At 43.7% G+C, this 17,690-nt stretch overlaps 1 protein-coding gene across 24 annotated transcripts in view; it reads left to right on the forward strand.

Annotated features, from left to right (window-relative positions):
* Positions 1-1,319: 1,319 nt before the first annotated feature.
* Positions 1,320-17,690, forward strand: part of TRIM9 (tripartite motif containing 9) — a gene marked incomplete at both ends in the record, with an annotated part of 109,930 nt that continues 93,559 nt past the window's right edge. For 22 of the 24 annotated variants that reach the window (XM_079913364.1, XM_079913376.1, XM_079913370.1 and 19 more), the window contains one exon: positions 1,335-2,156. In XM_079913364.1, the coding sequence (XP_079769490.1) occupies positions 1,335-2,156 (822 nt within the window). Of the gene's footprint in view, positions 2,157-17,690 lie in introns of all 24 variants that reach the window. The other 2 variants (XM_079913363.1, XM_079913353.1) reach the window with 1 other exon arrangement.

Consider the following 17,690-nt stretch of genomic DNA (forward strand, 5'->3'; position numbering starts at 1 on the left):
TAGAACTAGGCCCCCACCATCACCATCACCTCTCGCACTTCACTAGAAGAAACAGAAAGAATCCATCATTCTGGAAGCTGTGGTAGATGCTCGGGCCACATTACATTGAATAAAGCTATTTGGAGTCACACACTGAGACTCGACAGTGACACAGTGATTCATCTACAGAGCTAGTTTACTAAACTATGGGCACTCAGAAATAAGCAACCCATTCCTGCCTCAACTGAACCAAAGGTTCTACTGGCCTTGTGAAAGCTCAGCCAGGTGCTGAGAGCCCCGGTGAGAGGACAGCTTTGGGGGGAGGAGGACTGAAGAGGGGACAGAAGCTCTTTTACATGAAGAGGGGATATAGAGACACGTTCACACCGCAAGGTAAGAAGCCTCTGGGCCAAGCCTGAATTGAAAGCGTGAAATGAAGGGGGCATAGATTTTAACTAATATATTGAGCCTTTACGTGGGTCGCGTAGTTTAAATCTCACAGCAACACTAGGAAATCGATACTGTCAATCCCCTTTTAGACACCAGGAACAGGGAGAAAAAGAAGCAAGAAGGCTCTTGCCAGGCCTGCGCCGTCAGACCCCCGGGATGCAGGAGCGCAGGGGCCGGCTTCCGCGGGTTCCTGAGCGGGAGAATGGCCCGGCTCGGGTACAGAAACCTAGGCCTGGGTGAGGCGCCAGCAGCGGAAGAAGGTGGGGGTCTCCCGCGCGGCGCAGCACTGGCGAGCGGAGATCGGAGCGGAGACTACAGCTGCAAGCCAAACGCAGACGCCGGCGACAGGCACCAGCCCCTCTGCCAGCCCCCTCGCAGCGCGGAGGGGTTTCTCACGCCCCGCTCTTGGGCGACTGAGCCGGAGGTCGGAAGGAAGCGGGGCGAGGGATGAGTCATCCCGCCTAATCCCTCCTTCCCGGTGCCCTCGCCCCCGCACGCCGGCCCCCTCCCGAGATTATGCAGCCCGAAACGAAGACTCCCCTCATCCTCAGAATCCTCCACCAAACCCCCCGTGGCCTGCGGAGGAGAGGAGAAGGACGGGGCATGTGGCCAATGAGAGCTTTGCTCTCTCGCCCGCCGTCCAATAAGCCGCTGCTTACAGGCTGGGGCGGGACTAGAGGGGCAGGAGGGGGCGGTCCCGGGTTGGCGCTCGGCGCCGCGGTTCGGTGGCTCACAGAGAGAGCGCCTCACAGGGAGTCGGCGCCTAAGCGACGCGGGAAGGCGCCACTGCCAACGCCACCGCCGCCGCTGCTGGCCAAGGTGCTGGACACGACAGGCCGGCCGGCCACCTCGTCAGTTCAGGATCCAGTTGCAGCCGCCGCTGCTTCGCTCCCAGCAAGGTCCCCATGGAAGAGATGGAAGAAGAGTTAAAATGCCCCGTGTGCGGCTCCTTCTATCGGGAGCCCATCATCCTGCCCTGCTCTCATAATATATGTCAGGCGTGCGCCCGCAACATCCTGGTGCAGACCCCGGAGTCGGAGTCGCCCCAGAGCCGACGGGCCTCGGGCTCCGGGGTCTCCGACTATGACTATCTGGACCTTGACAAGATGAGCCTGTACAGCGAGGCGGACAGCGGCTATGGCTCCTACGGGGGGTTCGCCAGCGCCCCCACTACCCCGTGCCAGAAGTCCCCCAACGGCGTACGTGTGTTCCCCCCGGCTATGCCGCCACCGGCCACACACCTGTCACCGGCCTTGGCCTCGGTGCCCCGCAACTCCTGTATCACCTGCCCCCAGTGCCACCGCAGCCTCATCCTGGATGACCGGGGTCTCCGCGGCTTCCCCAAGAACCGCGTCCTGGAAGGGGTAATTGACCGCTACCAGCAGAGCAAAGCGGCGGCCCTTAAGTGCCAGCTTTGCGAGAAGGCACCCAAGGAGGCCACCGTCATGTGCGAACAGTGCGATGTCTTCTACTGTGATCCGTGCCGCCTGCGCTGCCACCCGCCCCGGGGGCCCCTAGCCAAGCACCGCCTGGTGCCCCCGGCCCAGGGCCGCGTGAGCCGGCGGCTGAGCCCGAGAAAGGTCTCCACCTGCACAGACCACGAGCTGGAGAACCACAGCATGTACTGCGTGCAGTGCAAGATGCCCGTGTGCTACCAGTGCTTGGAGGAAGGCAAACACTCCAGCCACGAAGTCAAGGCTCTGGGAGCCATGTGGAAACTGCACAAGGTGAGTCCTAAGAAAACCCACCCCTAACTCCCCGCGCCTCCGATCCTCCGGTTTTGCAGCAGACGGTCCCCCTCTTCTACGCACAGAGCCTCCAACTGGGGCGCAATGCAGGTGCCTCCAATATCTGCTTCCCCCGTCTGGTGCATTGCAGGAAGCGCAGGGGACCGTAAACGGCGCACAGGGGAGTTGAACCTCTCCAGAGAGTTGAACCTCTCCAGAGAGTTGTTTCGGGGATGCGTAGAGCGGGTCTCCCGGTGCACGCAGCCTGCGAGCCAGCCTTAGGGCGCCCCCTCCCCGCCGCGGACGTGCAGCTCTCGGCGGCCACCAGCGTGCGGAAAGGCGATGAGTAGCTGGGCCGATCCGCGACTGTGCTCAGGGCCGCCAGGGAAGCTCCAGGGCAGAGCCGGTTGTGGGGCTCCGGCCGTGGTCCCCGGGGAGGAGGTGGGCGCGGCTGGGCGGCGCGGACCGCTGGGTGCTGGAGCTGCTGGATAGGCTGGAGCCTGGATTCGCAGAGGGGGCGGGGAACACGCCGCGAGCTGAATGCTGATAAGTCGGCGCTGGCCCAAGCCCAGCGGCAGCGCGGTAAGGATGCGGGTCCGGGTGCTTTGCGCACAGAGGTGTGCGAATGTGGAGTGGGGTGGAGAAAAAAAAAAAAGAAAAAAGAAAAATCCTGTAGTCGCCATGGCAACACGGCCTGAAGGCTGCGGCCCTGACCCTCGCGGAGGGGATCTAGGCTGGAGTAGCAGGACTGGAGGTTTCTGCGCGGTCGCGGCCTGAAAGCTAGGCAGGTGCATCTCCCAGTCTCCCAGGGTAACCCCCTCCTATCGATCACCCACACACCCATTTGTCCAGAGTCCAACCCTTTTCCTCACAGTCAGTAGTTGTCTGTGAAAATTTGGGGACACCTGTTACCAAATTTATCTTTCTGATGTCATTTGATGGTACCTCCGCCAAAGCTAGCCTCCAGAACAGGGCCTTTAACGACTTGTTAGGTGATGCCACTCCTCTGTTCAAAATCCTCCAATTGCCCCCCGCGTTTCTTAGACGGTCCTTAGGGTAGTCCACCAGGACCTCACATGACCTGTTCCCACTTGGCCTCATCGCCCTCATTTCCTCCCATTCCCTCTGCTTCAGCCACGCAGTCCCTCTTGCTGTTCCTCCACCAACACCAGGCCCCTTCTGAACCCGGGGCCTTTGCATTTGATGTTCCTTCAGCCTGCATCTGAACAGTTCACTCTCTTGCCTCCTTCAGATCATTACTCAGATGTCACGCTTGCAGTGAGACCTTTCTGAACCCCTTGGTTCCCTCCCCGCTTTATTTTCCTCAGTAGTACTTACCACTAACTGGGATGCTATATATTTTAACTATCATGTTACTTTTGTATTTATCTATTGCCCCCCCCCCCAACATACACACACAAAATAAGCTTCGTGAGGAAAGAGATCTTTATAATGTTATTGCCCACACTGCTTAGAAGGAAGGGAACCACTCTTGAGGAGATGTACATGGATTGGACTTTTACTTTTTAAATAATCGACTTAGTTGGGTGTGCAAAGGGCAAGGCAGGGGTTCAGGACTCTTGTAGGGAGGTTTTCTTCACATCATTGAGTTGCAAGCCCCAGGATGAGGCAGGGCAGTAGAGATGGTGTTCAGGCATCAGCTCTGCCCCACTCAGGGTTTCCTGGCATTCCTTGGAGACCAGAAAGGCTAGCCTTTGAGAGAGGCCTTGGGGTTAAGGAGGGGAACACTGATATTTTATTTGCAGCAAGAAAAAATAAAATAAAATAAAATAAAACATCACCATATTCAGCAATCAGGGAGCTCAACTCAATACTGAATGGGATCCATGTTTACAGTCATTTATGTTCTCACATATAGTCTATTAAACTGTATTAGTACTGATGGAGAGACTTAATTCAGCACAAATTTGAGCTCCCCTCCTAGGTACATGCCACTATTTTTTAAACACTTCAGTTTGTTTAAATGATGTGTAATTTTGAAAGTTTTCAGAACTTTAGTTCATGGCCAATTTTTTCTTCATATTATGATTTCACTCTTAAGCTTCTAACTATAGCCTATGTTAAATTGCCCTACAAAACTCTCCTTGGAACTAAGAAACTAATCACCTGTCTGGAAAAAGAACTTAGAGGCACATGCTAATTAGGATGGTCAAACCACTGCATTATTCTTCTGTGAAGAAGAGCCTATACTTTATCCATTAAGACCAAAGGCAGCCTTTAAATCTCTGCCAAGCCCTGTGTAGATTTGAAATGTTAAACCATTTGTTTTATCGGTAATGGACATTGTGAGTAGACACTGTGGTGTGGACAGGGTTGAAATTTGGATGTCTGCTAAAAAAGAATAATGTAAAGCCCTTCAGACATGACATAAGTAGGCTAGGAAGGGAATATTGGTTCATTTTTTAAAAAGACCATTTCTTCTCTGATCTTTTGCACATTTTTTCAAAAGAGTAAATAGTTATATTTTTGTTCAGTCAATATCAAGATTATTAAACTGCCAATAAATATAAGGCAGAAGGATGACAGATTTTAACATTCACTTATCATCTGTTAGATGAACAACAAACATTATTCCCCCACCTTATCTCCTTAATAAGGTAATGTGATAATGTGCGATTTTCTCCTATGTCTATTTATCTTCCATCCTCACAAAAAGCTTATGGGCCAGAATTTCTATGTCCTTCAAAACATAGGAGAGCAAAGAATTACACTAAGTAGTTCTCCCAAAGTTGGGCAGTTAGTTATCCACACAAGTTATCACCAGACCTGAAAGTTTTCATTAATATTTAGTCATTTCCAGTGATAAAGAAAATCCTGTAAATAACTGTTTCCCTCAGAAAGTCATCATCTTACACATTTAAGACAAAATGGCTGAAGTTTATCTTTTAAATGGTATTAAAAACAACTAGTTGAAATTCATTAGTCGTCAATTGACTAAATTAAAATACGTTTCAGATATAGATGGCCTTCAAAATCCATGCAAAATAATGCAGGAAGTGGCCTTATAGGGCAAATATCTGGTGACACTTTTTATTTAGTATCAGCACTTGCTCTATTCCTTATCAAACTTGGGTTGGTATAAAGAATTGCTACTCACACAAAAAAAGATTTTGTAGACATTTTCATATAGGCAATTGGAAACACTATTATTACTTTGTAATTTTGGCAATTCGTATTTCTAAATCTAACATTATCCTTGAATTCTTGGTGTATTTTATCAATCACTGAATCAGTAATACATTTGTAACCGTTCCTTTGTGTTTGTACTGTTGAGCAAGAATTTTCTTTTCCTTTGTACTCTAAACACTGACTATTCATTCTGAATCTTGTCTCAAATGTTATTTCTCTATTACCTTCTTTTTTTTAAACAAAGATTTGCAAGTTAAACATTTTAAAATAAATCATCAGTTATTATGGTTTCACCTTCAAAGCCTTCTGGAAAAAATACCTGCTTTGTAGTATGGTGGCATCTCATCAAAAATTTGTGTAGTAAATGTGTTATTTAATGTAACCAAAGTGGTGTTCAGTTTTATATATATATATAAATATATATATAATATATATATTATATTATAATTATATATTATAATATATATATTATATATATTATAATATATTACATATAATATATGTAATATATATCAGCAGTAAATACAATATAATCTAGATGTCTGTATGGTAAATGTAACAGGTAACATATGTTCATGTTTTTAACTTCTTAAAAATTTACTTTTAGTATAATCAGAACGTTCTGTGAGCACTGTAAATATTATTACAGGTATTAAGGAGAATGTTACAGAGGAATGAATTGTTCCTCTTTGTGCTGAGGCAGAAATAGAAAGAACTAGATGAGGTTCTGGGTTCCAGACCTGATGCTGCCACTTACTCGCTGGTAATTTTAAGCAAGTCTATAACCTCTCTGTGCTTCCTACACACAGGATGTAAAGCACCTAAAACTATATTTGCAAAAATATTTTGAAAAAGTAATTTAGATGTTTATAACTTACTAATTTCAGTTTGGTAAAATAGAAAGTTTTTGCATAAAACGGAAGTTATTGTCTCACTAGTCAACAGTTACTGCATAAAAATCTCATCCCCCAATTTGGGATAATTTGCTTGCTCCTTACAGAGCACAAGGTGCCATACAAAGGCTACTCTTAAAGGTGGCCTAAAAGAGTGAGCCAGATCCTCATGCGTCCTCAGAGAATAGTCACTTGAATTAACCCCAAGGAACAAGGACACACACAAAGTTTTATTTGTTTTTTTGCGGTACGCAGGCCTCTCACTGTTGTGGCCTCTCCCATTGCGGAGCACAGGCTCCGGACACGCAGGCTCAGCGGCCATGGCTCACGGGCCTAGCCGCTCCGCGGCATGTGGGATCTTCCCGGACCGGGGCATGAACCCGCATCCCCTGCATCGGCAGGCGGACTCTCAACCACTGCGCCACCAGGGAAGCCCTTATTTGTATATTAAACAAAGGTATTTTGTTTTTCAATTACAAAGCTAAAATGATAACTGATATGATTCAGTTTTGAAGATATTATCACTTTTGAAGCAGCAGAAATTGTTCTTCCTGTATATACCATGAAAAGATGCTATTAACTGGAATTTCAGATCAATTCACAGTTTTCATAAAATTAGAGAAAACTGTCACAGCCATCTGTCATTGAGTAATAAATATAATGCACAGGCAAAAATTATCCTTACCATGAGTACAATAAATTGCACTTCTCTCACCTAAGCACCTTTCAAAGTGTGTGTATTCGTATAACCTAGCCTTGGCACAGAGGAGGCTAGAACCTATTCTATGATAAATGTTTAAGAAAAAAATAGTTCTAAATAATATTGTTTTTTATCAGTTTTATCAGAGGTTGTTGGTAGTAAGGAACAGAAACCCACTTAGGGGATCTCAGAGGATTTCATGGGAAATAAAATCAACTCAAAAGGAGACTGGAACTGGAAATCTAGAGATTAAATTCACATCTGTGTATCAGTCAGCTTGGACTAAGTTATGCTGCAGTAACAAACAATTTTTTTGTTTTAAAAAACAAAAAAATAATTTTTTAATTAAAAAATTAATTTTGTAAATTCTCAATGAATTACAACAATATCATATAATTTCTTACAATAATACCCACTGAAAGTCAGCTCTGGCCCTTCTCCACATCCTCCTTATTCTTGAACTTAGGCTGAAAGAGCATGTTTGGAACACACCAACCTTAGGGCAGAGAGAAGGGAGTAGAGCAGAACCACTCAATAGCACTTAAAGTTTCCACTCAGACATTGCATGTCTCTTCTGCTTACATTCCATTGGCTAAAACAAACCATGTGACCAAGACTGACATCAGTGCTACAGGAAATTCACTCTTCCAACAGAGAAAGGCACCGAGAAGAGCCTTGTAGAGGAGGACAGAGAACGTTTTGAACAAATAATACAGTCTGGCATATGCCTAACTCTCTCATGCCTGCTTCTCTCTCTGGATGGGTTTCCTTGGGCTGCACGAGGCCTGACATGACTCCTCCAGCCCCAGTGCAGCATGACATTTCTGTTCAAGTATCCACTCTCATCTAACTACTGTCTCTGTGTCTCTTAGGCCACATTTTGAAGTTTAGAGAAAGAATGTGATTGGCCCAACTTGAGTCAGGGGTCTACCGATGACTGCCTAGGTCACAAGCCTACCCCTTTAGTGAGGTGTATGCAGAAGACTTGGGTGAGACAAGTGAGGCACTCACCTTGGGTGAAAAACATAAGGGGGTACCAAAAACTCAGTAATCAGGATAAAAAATATTGTAAGGCAATATCTTAAAAAACAAAGATGAATACAAAAAATCCATGATGAGCAGAATATCACCATTTTAAATGTTGATCAGTAACAGTGCCATGCTAAGCCATATTGGAGCTTGAGTATGAAGGGAAAATCAGTACTATTGATCCTATCTTTGTTTAAGATTTTGCTCTTCTGTTCATCATGTATTTTGGGGCATTCATTTTTATTTTTAAAAATATTCCATTAAAATATTAGTGTTGACTACTGAGATTTTTTGGCACCCTTTTAAATTCTGCATCAAAGGAGAGTGCCTTACTCCCCTCACCCTAGTCCTGGCCCTAATGAACAGATACTTGATACAAACCTGGCCCCTGGTTTCACTGTTCAGCTGGAGGAAAGCCCAGGGCACAATGCCTTTGTGAGCAGCAGGGACAGGGAGGCACTGACCGGCGCCTCTTGTACAGTCTAAGAGGAAACCATTCTGAGTGCAGAAGAAAGCCTTTTTGCTCTCCCTGGATCTTCTGCATTTTAAATACAGCACTAATTTCTTGAGATGCTTCAAAAGTGGAGCAACAGGGGCTTCTCTGGTGGCGCAGTGGTTGAGAGTCTGCCTGCCGATGCAGGGGACACGGGTTCGTGCCCCGGTCCGGGAAGATCCCACATGCCGCGGAGCGGCTAGGCCAGTGAGCCATGGCTGCTGAGCCTGCGCATAAAAAAAAAAAAGTGGAGCAACAGAGTTGATGAAGAAAAAGAAGACAGAAAAGGGTAGAGAACACTGATAGCTATAGCTCAGTGCTTCCTCTCCCCAGTAATGCTCCACCACCAAGCAGTTTGTGTGGTTATTCCTACTGCTATTATATATTATGGTAAATGTGGCCACCTAAGAGCAAAGTGATCCCTCGCTTGGCTTGTGTATGAGTGAAGGAAGGAGGACAGAAGGTGCCAAAACACAATTTTGCACTAACTTCAGGTGCCTCTTGAAAAGTATGTGATTGGGTTGGGAGTGGGGGGAATCATATAGTTTCATTTCAGTAATTCCATCTATTTGTTAGAAGAAAAGAGTGTATAGCAACCATAGAGTTTAGTGTTTTGTGTTGTTTATGTTTTGGTCTCATAACAGCAGTATTCTTCCTACTTAGTTAAGTGCTTCCCCACACCACCACATTCCTGCCTCTGCTCAGTCCTTGTGATTCTGGTGGGCTGCCAATCCAGTGTTCTGCCTTACCTGGCCAAGTGGGAGGGCATGTGACATAGGCCTGACCAATCGTCACACCCTATCCCACTGGCCAAAGTGATTAATTCAAAAAATGAGCACATGAAGCAAGCCAATCCAATCAGAGTCCTCTTCTGAGGTTTATAGATACTGAATCAGGGACAGAAGAGCATTGCTTTCCTCTGGGCTTGTTGCAGCTAGAATAAAAGCCAGAGGTGTCTGTGTCCCTGCCTCTTCCTCTTCCTCTTACCTTAGTAGAAGAAAGTAAGGCAATCCCCAGAGTTACAGAGGTAAGAAACAGAGACTTCTGAGAACACTGTTGAGTCCCTGGAACCCTTTATAACCCCTTTCTACCCCCTCCTGCCTTTCCAGTTAAGTGAGTCAGCAAATCTCCCCCTCCTTTTTCTCTTTGGCTAGTTTGTATTGGTTTTCTGTCACTTTCAACTGAGATTTAGCACGTATAAACATTTGTATCTGAAGATACTAATTCTTATTCATTTTAAGTATTATCTCTAGAATACTATAGTTGGAAGGCTGCATTCTGATGCCATAAATACAAAAAAAGCAGTTTTGATTCAATGAAGCAGAAATTATATAATATTTAATCTAACTCTGTCTACTCGTTGACCACTGTGTAATCTTCACTAGTTTTTGGCTAGTCTCTATTCTTATTGAGAGATTGCTTACAAAGAAGCCTCAGGGATTTTTTTTTAACCAATTCTAAATTACTTGGCATATACGGTGACGTTACGGTTAAGACCAACAGGCTGGACAAGGAGGTTCTGAAATCAAACTTCTGCCCAAAATCAATGTTGTTTGTTTTCAAAGGCAAGAAACTTCTGAAGACACACATGTTGTTTGACCCATTCTCTAGGTGGGAAGTTTTTAAGTGTATTCCCTCGAAGTTTCCATAATTAAATAAGTTTGAGACTCTCTACTCTACACATGCTCTTGGTGATCCACACTCTGCATTGATATATCCATATACCGATCGATCCTGAAACAAAGAAACCTGCTTGGTTCAACCTAGAATTTTCCAAACTTTTTGACTTTGGAAACTCTTTTCTGTTTGTTCGTTTCCTTTTTTTTAGCTTTATTGAGACGTTATTGATATATATATAAATTTAAGGTGTACAACATGATGATTTGATACATGTATATACTGTAAAATGATTACCACAGTAAGATTAGTTAACACTTCCATCCCCTCGCATAATTATCATTCTTTTTTTAACTTTCAAGTATATAATACAGCATTTTGAATTATAGTCACCATGCTGTATGTTAGATCCCCATAACGTTTATCCTATAGCTGGACATTTGTACCCTTTAGCCAACATCTCTCCACTTCCCCCCACCACCACCCCACCCCCAGCCCCTGGCAACCACCATTCTACTCTCTACTTCTTTGGGTTCAGATTTTTTAGATTCCACATATAAAGTGAGAACATACAGTATTTGTCTTTCTCTGTCTGACTTACTTTACTTAGCATAATACCTTCGAGGGCCATCCATATTGCCACAAATGGCAGGATTTCCTTCTTTTGATGACTGAATAATATTCCATTGCATGTGTGTGTGTAGGTGTGTGTGTGTGTATATATATATACCACATTTTCTTTATCCATTCATCTGTGGATGGACACTTAGGTTGTGGAAGCTCTCTTTGCTTCCACACAAGTTTGGGAGACATCATTCTAGGCAATGACTAGCCAATAAGTCAGTAAGGAGGTCAGTGTTCTTAATTTCTTGTGTGTGCAGAGTAGACTACTCTAAAACTCCATCCTGCTGATAAATGTCCCTAATTAGCCTATCCTTAAATCTTATGTTAAATCTAAAATATTAAAAGTTAAATTTATGTTATTCCTTAAATATTAAAGTCAAAGACAAAGAGGTAAAGCAATTATATAAATTTTGTAGTATGTATGTACATATATTTAATATATGTTGCTTCTCTTTCTATTATAAACAACTGAAAAATGATTTTGGACATCAGTAATACTAATGTAATATAATTAAAAATAACTGCTTTGATCTACTTCTGACTGCTTTTACACTTTGTATACATGATACCCAATGACTGGCTTGATTGAGTTTTTCATTAAATTGTGATAGAAATAGATTGTTTTAAACATTCTTTTATAAAGCAAAAAAGGACAATTTTTGCGCGCAGGCTCAGCGTCCGTGGCTCACGGGCCCAGCCGCTCCGCGGCATGAGGGATCTTCCTGGACCGGGGCACGAACCCGTGTCCCCTGCATCGGCAGGCAGACTCTCAACCACTGCGCCACCAGGGAAGCCCAAAAGGACAATATTAAAAGGTCAAAACTGGTGCTGCTCTTGGTAACAACAGAGCAGAACAATGTGTGAAAGCTAAGAGTAGTACTGTAGTACTTTGCCTGTTACATCCCAGCCTTCCTAATATTTTCATATTGACATCCAGGATCAATTTTTAACCTTGGAAAAGGAGCTAGTATAAAATGGCCACCAGCAGAGAACCTAGATTATCAGAGACCATCTAGATTTTGTCAACAGCATGTCTAATTCATCCCCCAAAACATCTCAAAGCCAAAAACCACTGTCCTGGGGTGTTCTCACAGCAGTTTTATCCCTAACCTGAAACTGGGCCCCTGTCTTAAACTGAGAACTATCTCAGAGTAAGATTACTAGGAAAAACCCAAGCAGACCGCACAGAATGCACTTAACATCATTGTCAGGGAAATTGTCATTTCACTTCTGTTTGGCCCAGACTTTGCCATCTTTTTAACTTTTCTGGTTTACGTTGCAGATACAGCCATAGTCCCACCTGCCTGTCTAGGTTACCTCTTCCTTCTTGACCTTCATGGCCTTCCAGCTTCCCCACCAGCCCTCTCCCGGTCCACCAGGCCTCCCTCCACCATTTTCTTAGACTAGACCTTCAAATCACCCCACTAAGCTTGCCAGGCGCAGCTCACAGGAGCCAGCCTCAATAGCCTTGCCCCAGGGCAGCATGCCCGCCGGGAACCTGGGTGCAGCTCTGCGTTCCAGCAGAGCCTCTCCTGCACCAGCAGAACTCCCACCCCAGCTGGGTTTAATTACAGACACTTTTTTTCCTTAACTGTAGAAAGAGTTTTCTTCATTTTGACTGACTGATTTTAAGCTGAAAGAGCAAGAAAACTCATCTTGAATTTCTAGTCATGAATAAAGAAACATCACTGACTTTTCTGTTCTCAACACACCTGTCTCTAGAGACTCATCTACCCCATGGCTTCAACTCCCACTTGTATCTGCATGTCTGGAACAGAACCGGTCATTTCAGTGCCCTGCCCGTTCACAGTGTGGTCCCAAACTCTGTTCTACCTTCTGTGCGCCCCACCCACCAACCCCCGCAGAGCTCCCATCTTTGTGTTCTGACACTGAACATCCTCCCACTGTATTATAATTGCATATTTTAGAATCTCCCATTGGACCCTAATAACTCAAAGTCATAGACTTTTCTTATATATCTGTTTTCCCCCATTTCTGCACTCAGAAGATGTTTTAAAAAGGTTTGTTTAATGAAAAAAATAACCAGTACGAAAAAGATTAATGATTAGCAACATATCCTAATATTTTGTTTCTCATACAAGCCTGACTGTAATAATTAGACTTGAAAACCTGTATTTCACACTTTTTGTTAAAAATGTACTGAACACTGGGACTTCCTCGGTGGTCCCGTGGTAAAGAATCCGCCTTACAATGCAGGGGACATGGGTTCGTTCCTGGTCAGGGAGCTAAGATCCCACATGCCGCGGGGCAACTAAGCCCACGTGCCACAACTACTGAGGTCTTGCGCCTCGACTAGAGAGCCTGCGTGCCGCAAACTACAGAGCCCACGTGCTCTGGAACCTGCGTGCCACAACTAGAGAGAGAAAACCTGCAGGCCGCAACTAGAGAGAAGCCCGCACGCCGCAATGAAGAGCCCGCGTGCCACAGCTAAGACCCAATGCAGCCTAAAATAAAATAAATAAAAAATTATTCTTTTTAAAAAAGATGTATTGAGCCCTTACTACATGCGAGGCACTGTTCTAAGCCCTTTCTAGCCACTTTCTCATTTAATCTCCAGAATTCACATATTTTCCTCTGAGAAAACTGAGGCACTGGGACTTTAAAGGTTATAAAGTCGTACCGGTTGTAAGAGGCAGAGCCAGAGTTTGAATCCGGGCTAACTCCAGAGCTCCTGTGTCGAACTGCTCTTCTGTCCTACCTTCTGATAATCCCAGGAAACATACGACTGCAAAGCACAGTTTTATGTGCTTACAAATTCAGTGACATAACTGAGATCTTTTAGTTCTCATGTATGAAAATTAGTGAGAAATTAAAAGTCATTTGTCTCCTAAGTCCCCTTGTGACAAAATAAATTTAAAGAGGAAAATAGCGGGTAGAGGGAAGGGAGAGACAAGTACGTTGTGTGTTCCATAGACCAGATCATCGGAAGTGTGCTGGATACCTCGGCCTTGTCAGAACCAAGCAAGCGACAGATAGGCAGAAAGGTTCTATCAGCTCAGCCAGGGGTTCATTGTCCTCTTCTAACAAAATAATCATCTTAAAATTTATAGGCAGAAATGATATAAAAGAACAAGTATATTTTTTTGGCATTTTAAGTATATTTCTGTAAATCTAAAACATTTATAAGTCTATCCTGGAAAACATCAAAATGCATTCAAACCTGTAAGCAGTTATTAATTCTGTTTACTTTCAGTTTTTTCTTGCACCTTTTGCCAAGATGGTTAAAAAAAATTATGTGTATTCCTGTTCAGGAAAAGACCTAACCTGCCTTTTACCATAAATATAGAAAGGAATATGTGACCTGGAAAAGCCTATTGTTTAAGAATGGATTAAAGCACAACCAAATAAAATGGTTTTTCATAAGCCTTGCACATTTTATCCTAATAGCTCTGATCAAAAAGAAACTGTTCCTTAAAAAATTATCTTGGGAAGTAGAATGCTGAACCTTGTGCTTTGGTATGGGAATAACTACCTTCTGTCATTAGCCAGTACACATAGATGGTTAATCCTCATCTACTGCTGATTTATTCATTGAAGCTGACTGAGATTTTTCTTTATCCTCTCTTTACTCTTACTTTCCTTGCAGCTTGCATGTTAAGAAGCAACTGTTTGACACCAAACACTTATCACTCTCTGCCATGCTCCAGGAAGAGCCTGTGAGAGGGCCGTGCTGCTCTGACCTGTGTGGTATATCAGTCTAAGATATTATCTAGTCTCTGAACAAAGCCAGTTGCAGAGAGAAGTAAATGTGAACGTGGGGGATTAAACAGTTTCTACCTAAGGCAGGTCTTCATAACAGGCTTTTTGATTTTGTAAGGAGCAAATGCTCAGAAGGTCAGATATACACAGATTCAGTTATAATTATAACTCACCCAAAGCCAAAGGGAAGTGACTTTATAACATAATCTACCAGTTTTGATCATCTGTACTTTAATTTCTTTTCATCAGTGCACATAATCAACAGCTGATTTTACTATAGATGTGCTACTTACTGAGGGTATTTATGCCATCACCCAGACACACCAATTCATGAACTTGAGAAGATGGTGTCACTTGTGCTGTGCCATCCCTACCCCCACGTCTGTGACATGTTATCCCAGGAGCATTAGTCGCATAAAATCAAATGTAATATTGGACTTCCATCCAATCTAATAAATCTTACATGGCACAGATAAATCTGTGGTGCTTTTAACAAGCAGTTATTATTGATTTTATTGACCATCAATCATCTGGCCCAGACTCAGCAAGGAAGTACGATAAACAGCTTTTAGCACACAGTCAGTGCAGTGTGGAGAAGCTCCGTGTTTACATTCAACTCGTGTTATCTGGCTACCTTCTGCCACTATGGAAGCAAATCTCCCGTTGGTGGAACTAAAATATTATTCAGAAGTTAATAAAATTTTCTCTACATTCTACTTGGAGGAACAAAAAATACGGAATATAGGAACTTGTATGAGCACTGAATTTCCAGGCTAGCTTCAACAAGCATGATAAGCAAGTGTACAGAGTGTAACTACCATTCCCTTACCATTCAAAACTGACACGTTTCCACGTGAACAAAGAATGGTTGCTCTGGTCACTGTATATAGAAATTTTGTGGAAAAGTTTGACTTGACAGTAAGGTCCTGCTATGTAGGTTAAAAAACATATTAATAATTATTGGTATTAATTGGAAAGTCAACACACGAATATTTTACATTAATTTAAAAAAACAGCAAGACAAAGAGAAAATTAATGCTTCCAGCATTGAGAATATCCTTGATTCTTGTTTTCCAAAGAGGCTGCATCATCTTACATTCCTACCAGCAATGGATGAGGGTTCCAATTTCTCCATATCCTCCCCAACACTTGTAATTGCCTGGCTTTTTGCCTAGAGCCATCCTAGTTGATGTGAATGGGCGTCTCATTGTGGTTTTGATTTGCAATTCCCTAATGACTGTGATGTTGAACATCTTTCCATGTGTTTACTGGCTATCCTTATATATTTTTAAGAGAAATGTCTATTCAAAGCCTATACCCATTTTGAAATTGGGTTACTTCTCTTTTATCGTTGAGTTGTAAGAATTCTTTATATGTTCTGAAGTTTACTCACTTTTTGAATGAAAGGAACAGAGGTGTGAGCCTCTCATCTCTCAGAGACACAGGAAATAAAAAAAAAATCAGACACAGATATGAGTGGGAGAAAAAACTTGTCAAGACTGGCCTACCAGGACCTACTGCTGCTTCTTTACCCAGTAACCTCTATCAGCCGGTTCTGAAGCAGAGCTCAGATAGGCTCTACCAGGATTGGCTCATGACAAATAGGAAACATGGAGAAACATGTTTCTCCATGGAGAAACATTCTCCATGGAGAAATCCAAAAACATGGAGAAATCCAAATTATTTCCTCCAAGGAGGAAATAATTCCGTTATGAAAATCCCTGAATATGATGGCTGTGCCTCCTCTTTACTTCAAGTGCCACTCCTCCCGACGTTAGTGATGGAGTTCACTTTAGTACAATATCATAAAGTTCCAGTGGTTCTGCGGTTCCTGTTACTTACAGGTTACCATTGTGGTATTCAAACAAGTCACTTCAGGGTGTCAAAGTGGTGGACGTTTCCCCTGTATTTGAGAGTTATAAAATGATAGAATCGGGATCTTTTGCCCAACCCCCTCAACAGTCAGAGAAATAAATCCCAGAGCACTTCAGTAAATTATGTACAGTATGTATTACCAAAAATGCCTTTGATTTCTTAGAACTTATATTAATTGTTCTGAACAACCAAGGACCTATTTTCAGTTGCTTCTGTGTGTATGTGTGTGTGTGTGTGTGTGTGTGTGTGTTTGCACGCACATGTGTGTGAAGCTCAATTGAAACACCTTTTCTCTCTTTTGGAGGCCTTCTTGTGCCCCCAGACAAGCATAATCACAGTTTTTTTCCCACACTCCATGACTACAACTATCAAAGTTTACCTTAACCTTGTTGTTCTCTCTTGAAGGAGAGATTATATATGTCTATACTATTGAATAATGTTCCTTCATTATAAATGATAGTCCTTTTTTAACATTTGCCTTCAGTACGCAGTGCCTTTGCTCAAAGCATCGATCTAATGGTAGGAATTTCAGCATAAAGGCCGGAAAAGGAAGAATTTGTAGGCAACAGGCTTTCCTTTGTCCCTCTCGCAGGGAGAACTGCTGCATTACAGCATGGCTGTCCCCTGATTGGCTCCTGCCCTGGCCAAAAGCACAAAAGAAGTTTATGAGACGATGCGAAAGAGTCTCCTGTTGCTCCTCTCCCCCTTCTGGTGCACTGCTTGCCAGCTTTGTTGGCACCTTACTGGCCACCACCCCTTTCTACTCCTCCCCGCCCCACTCCCACTGTGGTCTCCTGTGAATCTCCTGGTTTCCGCTCACCTGTCTGCGGGCCCAGCTTTGGTTTCAATGTATGCCCCTTCCTTCCACCCATCTCCATGCCTTGCTCTGACCAGTGTGTTTCCAGTCTGCTCATCTAGCTTCAGACCCTTGATAGCAACTTCCGGGGAGTCTCTCTGCCCAGCCCATCTGGCCTGTGCACCCTCTGCCTCCAACCTAACACTGACTTTCCCAGCCCTGGCTTCCTTCCCAGTAAACGTCCCAGTGCTGACAGCTCCTCAGCTCATACCACGTGGGTAGCAGCTGCAGGGCCGGCACTGATCCCAGCAAAAGATTACTGTAATGTACTTGGCCGATCACCTGTAATGTTAAAATAAGATTACAACGTATACATCTGGGTTGTATACAAATGAACTCACATGACACTTTTCTTTTGAAACATGCCATAAAATGATTTAACTAGATACAAACACAGAATCCATTGACTTATAGCCACCACTGAAATGAAATATGGCGCTGTTTAGTAGAACCTGGAAGCTCTGCTTACACTGAAGGCAGGAATTAAAGAATAATTTATAAATTTTATCTGCAAAACTGGGAAGGAATGAATTAGTAGGTAGAAGATTATTACCCAGTTTGGAGGCTGGCCAAAGAC

This window comes from Stenella coeruleoalba (assembly GCF_951394435.1).
Source record: "Stenella coeruleoalba genome assembly, chromosome: 2".
NCBI classification, from domain to species: domain Eukaryota; kingdom Metazoa; phylum Chordata; class Mammalia; order Artiodactyla; family Delphinidae; genus Stenella; species Stenella coeruleoalba.